General features: G+C 31.7%; 2 protein-coding genes across 4 annotated transcripts; both read right to left on the reverse strand.

The window, feature by feature from the left end:
• Nucleotides 1-1,014: 1,014 nt before the first annotated feature.
• Nucleotides 1,015-4,230, reverse strand: LOC133794899 (uncharacterized). 2 transcript variants are annotated; one of them, XM_062232342.1, is made up of 4 exons: nucleotides 4,044-4,230; nucleotides 2,566-2,711; nucleotides 2,358-2,468; nucleotides 1,015-1,825 (listed from the first exon to the last, which is right to left on the reverse strand). In XM_062232342.1, the coding sequence occupies exons 1-4, from the start codon at nucleotides 4,213-4,215 to the stop codon at nucleotides 1,241-1,243; spliced, it is 1,014 nt and encodes a 337-aa protein (XP_062088326.1). In that variant the 5' UTR covers nucleotides 4,216-4,230; the 3' UTR covers nucleotides 1,015-1,240. The 2 variants fall into 2 exon arrangements, with proteins under 2 accessions (XP_062088326.1, XP_062088325.1); XM_062232341.1 differs by lacking the exon at nucleotides 4,044-4,230 and adding an exon at nucleotides 3,266-3,993.
• A 2,003-nt stretch (nucleotides 4,231-6,233) lies between these two features.
• Nucleotides 6,234-9,494, reverse strand: LOC133794900 (glucan endo-1,3-beta-glucosidase 1). 2 transcript variants are annotated; one of them, XM_062232343.1, is made up of 4 exons: nucleotides 9,097-9,472; nucleotides 7,716-9,020; nucleotides 6,768-6,795; nucleotides 6,234-6,622 (listed from the first exon to the last, which is right to left on the reverse strand). In XM_062232343.1, exons 1-4 carry the CDS (start codon nucleotides 9,200-9,202, stop codon nucleotides 6,427-6,429), a joined length of 1,635 nt encoding a protein of 544 aa, XP_062088327.1. In that variant the 5' UTR covers nucleotides 9,203-9,472; the 3' UTR covers nucleotides 6,234-6,426. The 2 variants fall into 2 exon arrangements, with proteins under 2 accessions (XP_062088327.1, XP_062088328.1); XM_062232344.1 differs by lacking the exon at nucleotides 6,768-6,795 and having other exon boundaries at nucleotides 6,334-6,622; nucleotides 9,097-9,494.
• Between the last annotated feature and the right edge of the window lie 5,658 nt (nucleotides 9,495-15,152).

Genomic DNA, 15,152 nt, shown 5'->3' on the forward strand with positions numbered 1-15,152 from the left:
CTTGTGTTGTATTTAATTTTTAAATGCGGACACTCTTGGCTTGTGTTGTATTTAATTTTTAAATTGTAGTTAAATTAAATTGACAAGACTCGGTGGCTCATTTATTAACACCAATAATGGCTATCAAGTCCAAATACAACAAGAATGGAGGTCCAGACAATTGATAATCAGTAGGTACACAAAATAGGCACTGGCATCATCTGAGTGATGATCCTATCTAATAGTAACAGCAACATGGGCAAATCTACAATAATGAGAGAGAGAGAAACTCGATTTTAAATAGCGAGAAAGAATAAAAGAGGACCCTGCTATATTTGATCTAGGTAGACACCATTATTATTATTATTATCATTAGAAACATAGTTGCCAATTTGATAAATTAGCTACCCAACCACTGCAGAGTCTCGTCAACTCTGCTTTTATGAATTTGCTAAGGATATGATAATTCAATGAAAAATATTACATATATTATATATGGAATTTCGGCAATAACAAACTATAAATATTGGAATGCTAAGAGTATACTCCCAAATGTCTTATTCTTAATAATGAGAAAAAATAATTAAATAATCTTTCAATAAATAATGTAAATTTATATGTTTTTACCTAAATAAATATTGTTTCTCTATACTGAAATACTATTTATCAAACTATAAATATTTTATTATTTTTTGTAAACTTTTGTATATATAAATTTGATACTATTAATTTAATTATTTTATTTCTTAAAATGATTAAAATATTTTTTTAAAATATAATATTTAAATGATATTGAGAAAAACTAAAGAAGTTGATGAATGACATAATGTAAAAATTTGAAGAAAATTATAACAAAGTATGTTTTGATGATGTATTTTGCAATAGAGAGTAGAGCACCCTAAGATTAAACATTAGCATGAGATGTCACTTCAGCTCTGATTGGGTGTGTGAGATCGAAAGTTCAAATCTGATTATAAAAAAAAAAAAAAGGATTAGCAAGATATACATAACATGAATACAATTGAATGCCGCTGATCAAACCAAAACTATTTCATGCTTGAGAGTAAAATGAGAGTTGAAAATTTATCCATTTCACTGGAAAATCTATCATTCAAAATAAACCAGCTTTACATCACCCCACCGATATACACAAAATTGCATGCATAGCACGCACGGGGAGCTATACAAAACAAGACCAAACACGATCCCGACCATCTACTTCTTGTTTCTCATTTATCGTTCCTTATGAACTCTATCAACTTCACTGGCTACAGATGGTCAAAAGCAAGCCATAATGATCACTAGGCAAAACAGGGAGCTCCAACTTCTTGATTTCTTTCTTCACTTTCTTTTCCTTGATATATGATACTCCTGGTATTGCATCCTTCCCAATCATTTCAATTCCATGTACCTTGAAGTCACGTAGCTTGCAAACAAACCTGTCCAAACGCTTCTGCAGCGTGCGGTTTCCAGTCAACATCTGGTTGGACTTGGTATCATATGTAAATCCATTTTCTTCTGGTCTTAACTTTGCCCAAGCATCCAACCATCCATCAGGTAAAGGAAACAGACCATCCGACTTGTCATCCCAGTTCATGTCACCACCAAATACCACATTTTGGTTCGTCTCAAGGAAGTTAATGGCCTCAGTTGCCTGTTCTACACGTTCCTTGCTGTACATCTGGTTCCACGTAGGAGGTGCTGGGCATGGACTTTCAAGATGGCTAGTGGCAATGACCAATGATTTATCCTTCTGGATTTCAATTTCAGCAACACAAAGTTCCCCCCCCATAACAGAATTGGAGAAAGGTTTACAGCTAAATGATTTCACGGGAAGTTTGCTTAACTACATAGAGTAAAGAAATTCTATACCAGGTTATCCAAATTAACTATCAAAAATCAATAAACATGATAAGGTAATGGAAGCAGTAAGAGATGTAGAATAAAAAACGAAAGCAACAGAAAATGTATCCAAAGCTTCCAAGCATATTACCAACCACAAGACTAGTGAAAACCAGGTTTAACAGAAACAGTTAATGGACCAGCATGTGGACTTGGCATTACAGGATTTGCAGTAAGAGAACCATGGATTGGCAATAAAACAATCAGCATGGTAACAGAAAATATTGCGGATAGGATAAAAAAAGCAATAAATAATTCATCTGGCATCGATCATAAATATCAATTCACAGAGATGGACCCTCAATCCACCAAAGATTGTAGCTTTGTTTTACTGTACTTAACAGCATTTTCAATGATTCATCTGATTCAAAACTCATTATTATAATACCCTAACATACGCCCAGTTAAATTGTTTCTATGCCATATATGTGTAATTTCATTTACCTTTTATGCAATATATGTGTGGTTTCATTTACCTGAATGCAGAAGTACGGCCCTGGGAAAGTCATTTGTTTTGAAACAGAACAATTATACACTCTCCACCAACTAGATTGCTGAAAGATATTGTATATATTAGGAGTTACCTCCTGCAGGGCAAAGTGACCATCATACGAATTATCAGGTGAGAAGAAATAGTGACCAACAGATGCATTTTTGCAAAAAAGGTAAATGAATGAGGAAAACCTGAAAGCATATGACTTCAGGGGAATGCAGTTCTATAAGGTCACCTAGAGCTTGCATTCTTTTTTGCAGTTCAAGGTCTTCTCGAAACCAGACGTTGTAGCTTAAAATCTTCAATGTACTCGGGGCTGTGCCAGAACCAGCTTCCTCTGTACACAGTAAATTATAGTAAAAAACCAAGCATGGCGAATAATGCTTACAACTTAACAGCTAAAAAGATAAAGCAGCACAAAAATAATGCAAGTAACACAGAGAAAACTAAGAGGCCTTAATGATGCAAACAAACAGGTAAAACAACGTGAACCCAAGTTAATTTCTGCAATACACCAGTATTAGTAGTCTAGAATCCACCAGAAAATGACGATTCTAAAAGAGAAACTCAAATAAGATTGATAATTGATAAATGAATACCCCTTTACAACAATATTTCTCCTAATTTTATAACTCTAGCACTTAATGTTTCCCAAAGCTCCTTCACAATCGAAAACAATCTAAAGCCCAAACAGAAGACAAAGACTAAAATCATGTATTCATCTAGACATCTCCAAAAAGGACTAACACAAGAAGTGAAGAATCAATGTACATTTTAATAACACAGATACACGAGACTAATAACAAAAGGTTCGACTTCTTCTCAGTTAAATTACAAAACGAAAGACACACAAAAAAACCCAGAAAGGGAAACTAGAATATTCTAACGAACCAGATAAAGTCGCTCCCTTTTCGGAAGCCTTAACGGATTGAAACCCACCCAAATGGGCAGAATCCGGATCGACCTGAACTGGTTCAGAAACCTTCATCCTCTTGCAAGGCTGCAAGGGCAAGAAAACAGAGCCCACTGAAGAGTCCAGTTCAGAATCCGGACCCGTATCGTTCAAATCCTCGAAGCTCGAAAAAGACGAGACATGTGCCCTAGTGTCGCACACTTCGCAGTTGGAAGTGTTATATGGGTTGAGGAAGGTACAAGCTTTGCATGACCATTTGGGGGTCGAAGCAAGAGAAGAGGAGGATGATGATGGCAATGACGACGACTCCGATGAGAAGCAGATTTGGCAGGTGGATTGCTGAGATGGGGGGTTGAGAAAGGTGCATCTTTTGCAAGCCCAAGCCATTTGTGAGAACAAGGAATAAGAGATTCTACTAGGGTTTAGTCTGGCGGGGTAACAATGGAGAAGGGTTTTTGGTAAAGCTAACATTGAAGGGTTAGGGTTAGGGTTAGGGTTGTCATCTCATCTCATAATTCCCAAATTTCAAACTCTGCGGTCTGCGCTTTCCCGCCTCCTATGAACTAGACTATACGCGAGTATTGCTGATATGTGCATGGAAAGTAAACAACTAAAGAAAGCAGTTGAATTTTTTTTGAACTAAAGCTACAATTCCAAAAGATTGTTGTTTTTATAGGATGTGTTCTATTCATTTAAAACATCGTTCGAAAAGACCAAATGTTGGTGTTTCGGCAAAATAATGAAGTATATAACTACCTTCAACTCTACAATGTTGAATAGCATCATGATCTAAACGACGACGTTGCGCTCGACTCTCCTTCGCCATTTCTTCTTCTGCCATAATTACCATTGCCAAAAACTCAAGATCATCATCATCACTATCACTATCACCAAAATACATATCGTATGCTAATAGATCAAGATCCATAATAATTTATGATATATTTGGTTAATAGATGAGTTGACATGAATAAATATTAGATATGAAATGAAATAATCTTAAATATAGAGTTAGCTGAATTAAGAGCTCTCACATTACACACACTACACACACTACATACATGAGCTACAAGTCATTTCCAATCTTCGCTTCAATCTTCACCACTTCATTGTAAATCTACTTGATTTTTTCAACTTTTTTTACTTTAAATATTATCTCATCTACAATTACTACTTCAAATTTCACTTCAATTTTTAATTAAAAAAATATCTATCTTTTAAATTCATTTTAATCATTAATAAAAAATTATTAATAAACTTAACTTAAATTACTACATTATGAAATTAAACATTACATTTATTTAAAAAAAATAAACATTACATTTAATATAAATAAACAAAAAAAACAAATAATAATTATACACTAATATTTTAAATTAGTAAATTCGTTCCACAAATAATCGATTAGTGCATTTTGAAGTGCGATGTAAGCTTCTTTATTATTGATTTGTTTGGATCAATTAAATTACCACATTCTCAAAATGAATAAATCAAGATTTTGCAGAGAATATCTCAACAGGGTCAAGCTTCTCAAAATACTTCTAATAATGTCGGTGACTATTTTAATAATATTAGAGGATCTAATAATGATCTCCCATATTATTAAATAACTATTCTAGTTCATCTTGGTTGTATTTGTTGCTGTTGTTTTTTTTATAATTATTGTTAATTTCATTTTGTATTTTAAATTTATGTTTTTAATATTATGCTATTCCCAAAAATGAATTAATTTGTGTTGTATAATTTTTATTTATTCTTATAATGTTGGTGTATATTTTTAAAATTAAAAACTAACAAAAATTAATAAAAGATTAATTAAATTAATATATTTAATAAATAATACACATGTAATTATTAATTAGACATAGGAATATATGGGTAATTTTACCCCTTGCATCAAATTAATAGTTCAACATCAATAGAAACATCAAAATAAAGATAAAGTCAGTGTTGGGTTAGAAAAGAAAATTGACATTTTTGAAGTTTATGTTGGTTTTGATGCATAGGATGGAGATGGCCTATCCTATTTTAGAGGGGAAATATCATATATTGTCCATAATAATACCTATTAATTATTATATATGCCCCATAACTAACTATCCCAAAATATGTCATTTTGTAATTATTTGACACAATTGTTCATCCTATTAACATTCTTCATTTCTCTCTCTAAATTGTATTTTTCTACATATAAATTTTAAGATTTTACATGATCTAATTTTGTAGTTCTTGAAAAAATACTAAAATATTTAAAAAAATTCATTTGAAACGTATATTCGAGCAAAAAGATATGAAAATCTCTAAAATTTTCGTCAAATTTCAGAACATCAATTTTGTAATCTCTAAGTATAAAGTAAGAGATTCTCACTCCTAGGATGTGATTTATATACATTAAAAATATAATATTTAAATAATATAAAGAAAAAAAATAAGTAAGTTGATATATGATAATATAATGTAAAAATTGGTAAAATAAAAAAAAAAGTGTAATATTGATGAATTTTTTTAAATTTCCATAGTGTAAAGCATGGATTCGGCAATCTCCTAGTACAAAATAAGAGATTCCCATGTGATTTATATACATTAAAAATATAATATTTAAATAATAAAAGTAATGATAAAAATAGGAAAGTAGATATATAATATAATGTAAAAATTGGTAAAATAACAAAAAAAAGTGTAATATGGGGGTGAATTATTTTAAATAATAGAGGAGAGAAACTCATCGAGTGCTCTTATAATTGGCTCTAAAACACAAATAATGAGTCCAGAAAAAATATCGTCTTTTTGTCAACTCACAGTGGATTAAAGGTTTGAGCATTTTCAAATTTATAACAATAACTTTACACAACACCGTGCTGATTTCGTTTTCCAGGGAAAAGAAATAAAAAAGGAAATATATATATTTAATCATTTTCACATTTTATTTGTTATTTTCTACCGGGAGACAACTAAAAACTTGATACTCAACTTATATAAAACATATGTTAATTACAGACGAGAAGCCCTCCACCAAAAATCATCTGCACTACACTGCACTCTGATAAAGATATCTAAGAATAGAGCTTCTATACAGAACACCGGCTCATCAAGAAATAGCATTACATTACATGTTTTAAAAAATGCTTTATTTTCTGCCTCAGCATGGAGTCATTATATCAAAGAATATCAAACTAGAGAGAGCTACAACAAAAAATGAGACTAATTCTTTGATTAATCCACTTATTATTGGATTGCTGCTTCTTAAGGCAATGAATTGTAATCTGTCCCCTGCTCCATTACTTGAATGTGTTGCGTTCACTACCTGCCTTGTCTTATTACTGCTCAACTTCTTACTGCAACCAAAACCACATAAAACTTGTCTTAACAACATGTGAGAACGAACAACGCTAAATATAAAAAGAGATCACTTATAGCCAACTGTCAGTATAAGAAAACAAATACGCAAATGTCAGAGTCTGAGAAACCATTTCCTCTCACCTTCCAGGAAAAAGACATCTCCCGTGACCTGAAAGTACATTCCCAAAAGAAAGAGAAATAAGAATCCACACAAGGAGTATGCAACCAGCAAAATATGTACAAACGATATTTGCCCACGTGTTTTTGCACTAGATGCAAAGATCGCCCTATAACAATTATGTAAAATGGTAAAATCCGAGTTTGTCTGCTTTCTGCAAGAATATAGCAATGACCGACATTGTTTTGAATACAATCTTATCTTCTGGCCCAGAATCTTTCTTAGTGTATGCTTCTTTCACCTTTGTACTAATAGAAGAAACAACTCTACAGGACTACCACCATCAGAATATCATTTCGTGTAGGAAAGTAATAGCAAGATTCTAGGTTTTCCATTTTCTCCTTTACTGATGATCCAATATGCCTTTGTGGTTGGCAGCGGGCACCACACCCCACAGTCTTCTAACAAAAAAAAACAGGAAGAGCACCGTTGAGCTAAAACATTACTAAGTCTAAGTAAGTGGTTTAACTTTCATTGGACTTGCCAATATCTAAAGCCTGTGTTAATAGTAGTAGCATTGCTCTGCTTTTGACCTTCACAGCTATAAAGTGGGCTTCCTATTTCTATGGGATTGAGAAATAATGGATCAGACAAGTAAAATTAAGCACTTGGCTCTTACTAAACTTGGGTGTGTAACTTTGTTCATAGCAAGGAAATTTGCTGCTACAAATCATACTTATCAAAGAAAAAAAAAAATTCCCATTCCCTCATACTGCCTTTTAGCCAAATTTAGTGTCACATTAGTAGCAGTACTGAAAGTTTGGAAGCGAAACATAACAGCTAAACTACAAATTTAAGAAGAAAACAATATAATCAGGCACACAAGTTCATTCGATTCGAATGTTCACGACAAACTAAATACAAAATAAAGGTCACCTGAAAGAACCGAAAATCTAGCAAAAAAAACTTACTTGGGTCGGTGGTAGTGATTGTGGCCACACCCTTGAAGTCACAAGAACCAGCAGCCCTCCCTTCCTTCTGGTAATAGCTATCAAAGGCAAAAGAGGCATGATTTTTAACATTATTAGGATAATAACAATCCTCCCCAGGCTGAATCTCTGTACAATTAGCTCTCCCTGGTCCACAAGCCCAATCCAATGCCGCCTGCAATGTCTTCGAATCAACCTCATCCATGGCAATGCAGTAAGTCTGGTTTGTCGTATCATTAGCCAAAAAAGTCCCACTATTCGATACGTGAAGCAAATAAACCGCCGACGAGTTCCCATAGAAAAGACCCCAGTGGGCCTCAGACACCGGCGGTGACCTCAAATCCTCATTAAACAACTCGTATATGTAAACACTCGACGTCGTTTCCGGGTGTAAAGGGGTTCCACTGCGGTCAAGAACATGCTTAATCAGGTTCGAATTGTACGTATTTGCGTTATCAATGGTTGCATAAGGCTCTTTGGAATCGGCCTTCGAAGGCCACCCACTCTCCGAGACAAGAACCACAACATCTGTAATGTTAAGGTTCTTCATGGAAAAGTATGCAGCGTCAACCATGGCGTCGAGCACACTAGTGTAATGAAGCAGAGTATTGGGGTCAACCATCTCTTTAGAGGGTGTTAATGGCTTAAAGAGCGCGTTGTCAAGAGGAACAACCCCTTTGTTCTGCATAAAAACGTAATAAGGATAAAGATTCATCATCAGAGGCGAACCCGTTTTAGACAAAAACTGTAGAAGAGGAAGGACGAACTGGGTCAGACTCTGGTTGAAGAAAGCTTGGGACGGTGGAAATGGGTCAAGAATGACCGAAGCTGCGTGAGGGGTCGAAATCTTTATCTGGCTATGGAGATTCGAGGCCACTAAACCATTGTAGAGGGACTGAATCGCCGGAAGAAGCAGAGGAGCCGAACTGGGTATCGTCGTAAAGACCTCATCCCCAACCGCAATGCCCGATATAAGCGTTTCGGGGTAGTAAGCGACGACGTTCCGGTCGATCCATGCGGCGGCGGTAGTGTTAGAGGACCCAATAGCTAAAATCTGGTTATTGGGTACACTTATCATGACCCGAATTTTAGTCTTGGCCAAAGCCTTAAGAATATCGGGGTCTGCATCGTAGAGCCTAATATGGTTTATCTTTTGAAATTGAAGAAACGAGACAAGGTCCGCAGGCGATAGAAGGTTCGAAACGTCGGTGCCTATGTTCACACCCACGTACGGTTCATTGTCTTGTTCTTGCCTCTTGATCTCCGAGACCAACGGAAATTTTTTAGCTAAACCAACAAAAAAAAAGAGTGAGTATAAGGTACAGACTCAAATTTTCCAAATGAAGGGGTTTGTGATCATTACCTTGAGATAATGTAGAGAGTAGAACGGAGAAAAGCAAATAGTAGAAGGAGAGAAGAGTGAGCTTAGTGATTGCCATTGAAGAGGAACTGGAGCTTAGCTTCCTCATCCTCTGCTTCTGGTTCAGCTGCTGCTACAGCCTCTTGCATTATCTTCTGAAAATAAAATATGTTTACTTTTGGGGTCTTATTGTTAAAATATTTATGGGTTTAGTCAGTTGAGCTACGGGGGAGATCTACACTCAGAAGAAAAGGAAGAAGAAAGAAGACAAGAAGATTAGAGATGAAGAATTTTTCTTGTGTGGACTCGAAGTTACTGGAGTTTTGTGTGTCTGAACAGAACTCGTGTTGTGTTGGCTTATTTTTCTTTTTATTTCTTTTTTTTCAATTATTTATTGCTCAAATGAATTTACTAAAATGTACTTGTGCTTTGAACTTTTCGATTGGATTCTTTTCCCCTCCAAACGGGTTTATTGCCTCATTAAGTCATTATCACTCTCAAAGGCTCTGCCCTTTTCTTCTTTTTTGCTCGTCTATTTATAGTTTTTTTTTAAGTAATTAGAGAAATAGATTTTGATCAATGAGAGTATTAATGAATGGAAGAATTGAAGGGTGCAAATGAATTAATCAAATGTGGGTGAGTGAGTGGGTCATTTTTGGGGATATTTTCTTCGAAAATAAATAGAGGAGAACAAAAGAATAGAGAAAGGACCCATTTTGAATTTTGAGTAAACAAAAAGATGGTTATTGAATATATACAGGCTGGCATTTATATATAAGGAAGACGCTACTGCAGGTGGCTTTATGAGTTGTGATAGTGAGCTTTCAAAAGCCTAGTATTCAATTTGAACATAGTACACGCACATATATGTATATATATATAAATGCATACATGATCCATAGCTAGCTTCAACTTCTTTTCTTTACCAGCCTTTCTGATTTTATACAGTGTGTAATTAATTATGGAAAAGACAAAAAATACCGGGAAAAAATGCATCTTTTGTCTACAATATAATGCTCAAAATTAACCCGTCTGTATATTCAATTACACGAAGAGTAAGCTTTTTCTTTCATAATCAAAATATATATGATTGAAAATGCACTTTCTAGGGCATAAAATAGTGAAAATATTGATCCTGAAAATAAAAATATGTCAACTGCGTTTAAAAATGATTTGGGTAAAAAAAAAATAAAGTGGTGGTTATAGATGTGAAAGACATTGACATTAGTTGCCACAAGAGGACTAAAAAGCTACAAGGAAAAGAAAACATTATTTACTGTTTTCGTTGGTAGCAAACAAAGTACGGAATAGCTCTTCAACCAATGACTCCCTCACGAGTCTGTTCATTCACAGTTTCACACAGAGCTCCTGACCTTATTTCCTGAATTATATTAATATTCATGTTCGTATGGGTCACCCGATACTCATTTTTCTTCCAGCTAATAAACATTTTTTTTAGAAGAATAAATAATATTTTTATTCTGTTAAGCCCAGATATATACTGTCTTTAAACTTTTTTTTATTAACTATTTGCGTAAAAGAATTAGTATTTTTTATTTTTCAAACTTTAATAATTATTAAGTTGTATCCCATTTTAATTATAAATTTTTTTAAATCTATATTTTTATTACTTCTTAAAAATTTAAGAAAAATTATTAAAAAAATCAATAAAACAATAAAATTAATTAAAGTTTGTTTTAAATACATTTAAGTTTAAAATTAAATTTTAAAAGAAAAACTATATTGTTACAACTAAAAAAAACATATTCTTTTCTTCTTTATTATTTTTTATTAATTTTTCTAATTACTTTCTATTATGTTATTTTTAAAGAAATATATAAAACTTAATTAATTAAAAAAGAATAAATAAGAATAAGGGAATATGTAACAATTTAGTTTTTTTTAATAAATATTTTCAAACTTAAATGTATTTAAAAGGAATTTTAAATAATTTTAGTGTTTTATTGAATTTTTTTAATTTTTAAGAAATAATTGAAAATAAGATTTTTAAATTTTTATAATTAAATGTGTTATAATTTGGTAGTTATCAAAATTAGGAGGACAAAAATATTAATTATTTTATGTAAATTGTAACATGGGCATGATTTGATTATCAATAATTTATGGGAAAATTTTAACTTATAGTATATTTTATGGAACACAATCTACTAGTGTCAAAATTTCAAGAAGCAAAAATATTATTTATTTTATTTATAATAACACAATTTTGATGGTGAATGCACCAACACAACACCCTAGGTTGAGATTATGAGTTAGATTTTGACATTTTATGTTTGTCAAAACTAAATAAATAAAAAATGCCTTGAGATTTCGAAAATTAAATTAATAAAATTAACATGTCGACGACAAGCAAAATATAAAAAAACAAATTGATGAGCTCTTTTGTACGAATCCTTGCTTTAACGAAGACAAAGGGGTTTTTTTGTAGTAAAGGTGAAATATTAATACTAACCACTATTCCAGGAACCACCATTCATTCTTGCTGCCTTTTTTTTCCATTATTTCTGGTACATATGGCCAAAAGGGATTTTAATTATAATCATGTATATAAAAAATAATTACTTGAAACACTGAGGTGAGACTGAGAAAAAGGGTCCGGATCCAGGAGTACACACACGATACAGATTTTACTTCTTTGCTGGTTAAGAAAAAGTTGTGGAGACAAGTGGTCGTGGTCGTGGATCCAGAGAAAGGGAAGATGCTTTTGTTTTGGCACCATGCCATATGAGTATCAGAGGCTAATTGTTTTTCTAATCATAATGATAATATAATATCAATCTCATCAAAAAAATTGGACTTTGGAATCCTAAGGGCATGAATAGGAGAGGATTCAAATTTATGTTTTCAAAAATTAAAAATTGTGGGATCTACAAATAAAACTTGGTTAAATATTTTTGGAAATTAATTTTAAAATTAACTTCAATTCTAATGAAGGATTTTGAAAACGAAAATTTCATGTTTTCAATATAATATTACTTTTTAAAATTATAAAAATTTCTTACTAATTTTTATTTATTTTTCTTACTGTCTTGCTTTTTTTTTTTATCAATTTTACAGGTCAATCTACTTTTTAAAATTTTTATCTATATAAATTCACTAAAATAATTAATTATAAAATCATATAACATAATATAATTTAATTCTAATTTACAATATATTTCCTAAAAAAATTCATTGATCAAATAAAAATTACAACAAATAAATAAAAAAAAATATTTTCACTTCAATTATTATTATACCAAAAATAAAAAAATATATATTACATATTCAATTTTTAAATTTTCTACCAAAAAATTATTCAATTTTATAAAACTAAAAAATAATTAATGGACAATACATTCAATCACATTTTCATAAACATATTTTCGAACACTAAATCTAGATTCTTTTGTCAGAATCATACTTTTTCAAAATACAAATTTTAAATCACTAATCAATCATGCCCTAAAAAAAATATAACTTTAATTTATAAAAAAAATCAAAGTTAATGACAATGCAATATTGTTATGAATTTAATTAATACACTATTATTAAATTTTAATTTATCAATATAATTAAATTTTACTTTCACGTATTCAGTTTCTGTTATATTTTCAAATTTAATCCTAATCACAGATTCATATTTTAAAACTCAAAAACAATTTACTGACATTGAACCAATCACATTTTCATAAACATATTTTCAGTCACTAAATTTATATTTTCATTTCAGAATCTAACTTTTCAAAAATACTGTTTTCTAATAGATTTTCCCATGCCTCCAAGGTTAATTGAAATCCCACAAACAGTATTTACTATTGAACTGACAACTATCTTTTCTGCCGCAACTGACAAACTAATTGTTCCACTGCTTCAAATGCTGTCATAATTTTCAATACAAGGAAAATGTAACAAATACATTACTTATAATCAGCAGCATCATTTCGATAACAAATTAAACACTGTTTTTGTAAATATTTTGAATTATAACATTTTTTTTAAAAAAAAATTGAAACCAAAGGTGGAGACTTCTTCCTCTTAATTTTTTATTTATTTTATTTTATTTTTTCAGTTCTTCCATGTAAAATAATTGAGGGAGATTTTATATTCCAAATTAATGCAGCACCAGCTTAAATCATCTCATCAGGGGCCAGTGCTGTTTGTTTGTGGTTGGTTGCATAATTATGAATAACCATGACTCGATAAGAGCAAGGACCCAGTAATGCAATGCAATGCAATGCAGCCCAAAGCTAAGCTCACCATACACAGTTCAAACTTCACAGACATGAAATGAGGGATTCACGCTATTTGGGCCTTTGGTCTAGGAAAGTAGGTTGAGGAAATTACACCAAATATGGGAATTTTTTATAAACTTTGAAAAATATGACAGTTTTTTTTTAAAGTTTTTTATGGCATATTTTTTTTATTTACATTTTTATAGGAGTTTTTTTCTCATATATTTGTAAAACTTTATTTGTATACCATATTTTATCTTTTATACTTTTTTTTAGTACTTATTTATTATTATTTTGAGATTATTTTTATAATTTTAATCTATTTGTGTTAATTTTTATTATTTATATTTGATAAAATATTTTAATCTATTTCTTCCTTGACCTGTCACACAGAGAGAGACTGACAAAGGACCACTCAGACTCCATGACAACTTAATAAAACAATTTAATTAAACTTAAAGCCTAAAATGAAAATCAATTTGTGATTTCTTTTCCACGTTTCTTTCTTGTACGCCTTTTCCTCCTCTTCTTCTTCTTGCATCGTCAATATTGCAGCAAGCTCCCAGGCAGATGTCGATCTCCATCAACGGGCAAGCAGAGGCGCTCAGGCATGGTCATGGTATCGTGATGCTCGCGATGCAAAAATCTGGGGAGGTTGGCGAAGGGCAAAGCTAGATCTGGGGCTGGAGCTTATCATATACCCAGAAAGAAGAACTTCACTGAGTACTGGAGACATCTTCTACTGGTTTTGGTTGTTAGTAACATCTAGCTAAGATTAGATTAGATCTATCTGTGGAAAAAATATATGTATATATATATATTTATATATTGAACTGAGTAAAAAGAAAGGAATTTTTATGGAGGTTTTGTGAAGAGGATGGGGGATGAATTAAACTACTAAAGAATGAGGAGAAGAAAAAATGGCTGAGAGGCTCAAAGCTTAGTAGGAAGATATGGTAACTGGTTACAGCGAGGTTTGAAAAAAAAATCAAATCTAAAAAAAAAACCAATTGCTATGGTACCTGGTTACTTAGTAAAGTGTAAAAACAAAATCAAATCTAAACAAAAGAATCTAAATTAATCGTTATCGTAACTGGTTACTCATAGGTCTAAAAAAATCAGAAATGAATAAAATGAATCAGGCGTCATGGTACCTGGTTACTTAAACAGATTTGGAAAAAAAAAACTGATATGAAAAAAAATAAACTAAATTGATCTTGAAGGTAACTGGTTACAACTAGGTCTGAAAAAAAAAACCGAGACAGTTGCGGTGGTAACCAGTTACTTAGCCAGACTTGGAAAAAAATGAGATTCAAACAAAAAATCTAAACTGACCATGATCATAACTGGTTACAGCGATGTTTGAAAAAAAATCAAATCTAAAAAAAAGAACCAATTGCCATGGTACATGGTTACTTAGTCAGGTGTGAAAACAAAATCAAATCTAAACAAAATAATCTAAATAAATCGTTATTGTAACTGGTTACAGTTAGGTCTAAAAAAAATCAGATATGAATAAAATGAATCAGGTGTCATGGTACCTGGTTACTAAAACAGATTTGGAAAAAAAAACCCAGAAAAATAAAATATGAAGGAAAAAATCAGATATGAATCAAATGAATTAGATGTCATGGTACCCGGTTACTTAAACAGATTTGGAAGAAAAAAAAAACCCAGAAAAATCAAATATACAATACAAAAAAGAATAAGAAAGACAGAAGAAGAAGAAGAAGAAAGAATTGAGAAGAAGAAAAGGAAGATGTATATATATATAGAAAGATCTTTTGATTTTGATTCAACTCTAAGTCTGGGACTATTGGAATC

Source organism: Humulus lupulus, chromosome 8 (genome assembly GCF_963169125.1).
Source record: "Humulus lupulus chromosome 8, drHumLupu1.1, whole genome shotgun sequence".
Classification (NCBI taxonomy): Eukaryota; Viridiplantae; Streptophyta; class Magnoliopsida; order Rosales; family Cannabaceae; genus Humulus; species Humulus lupulus.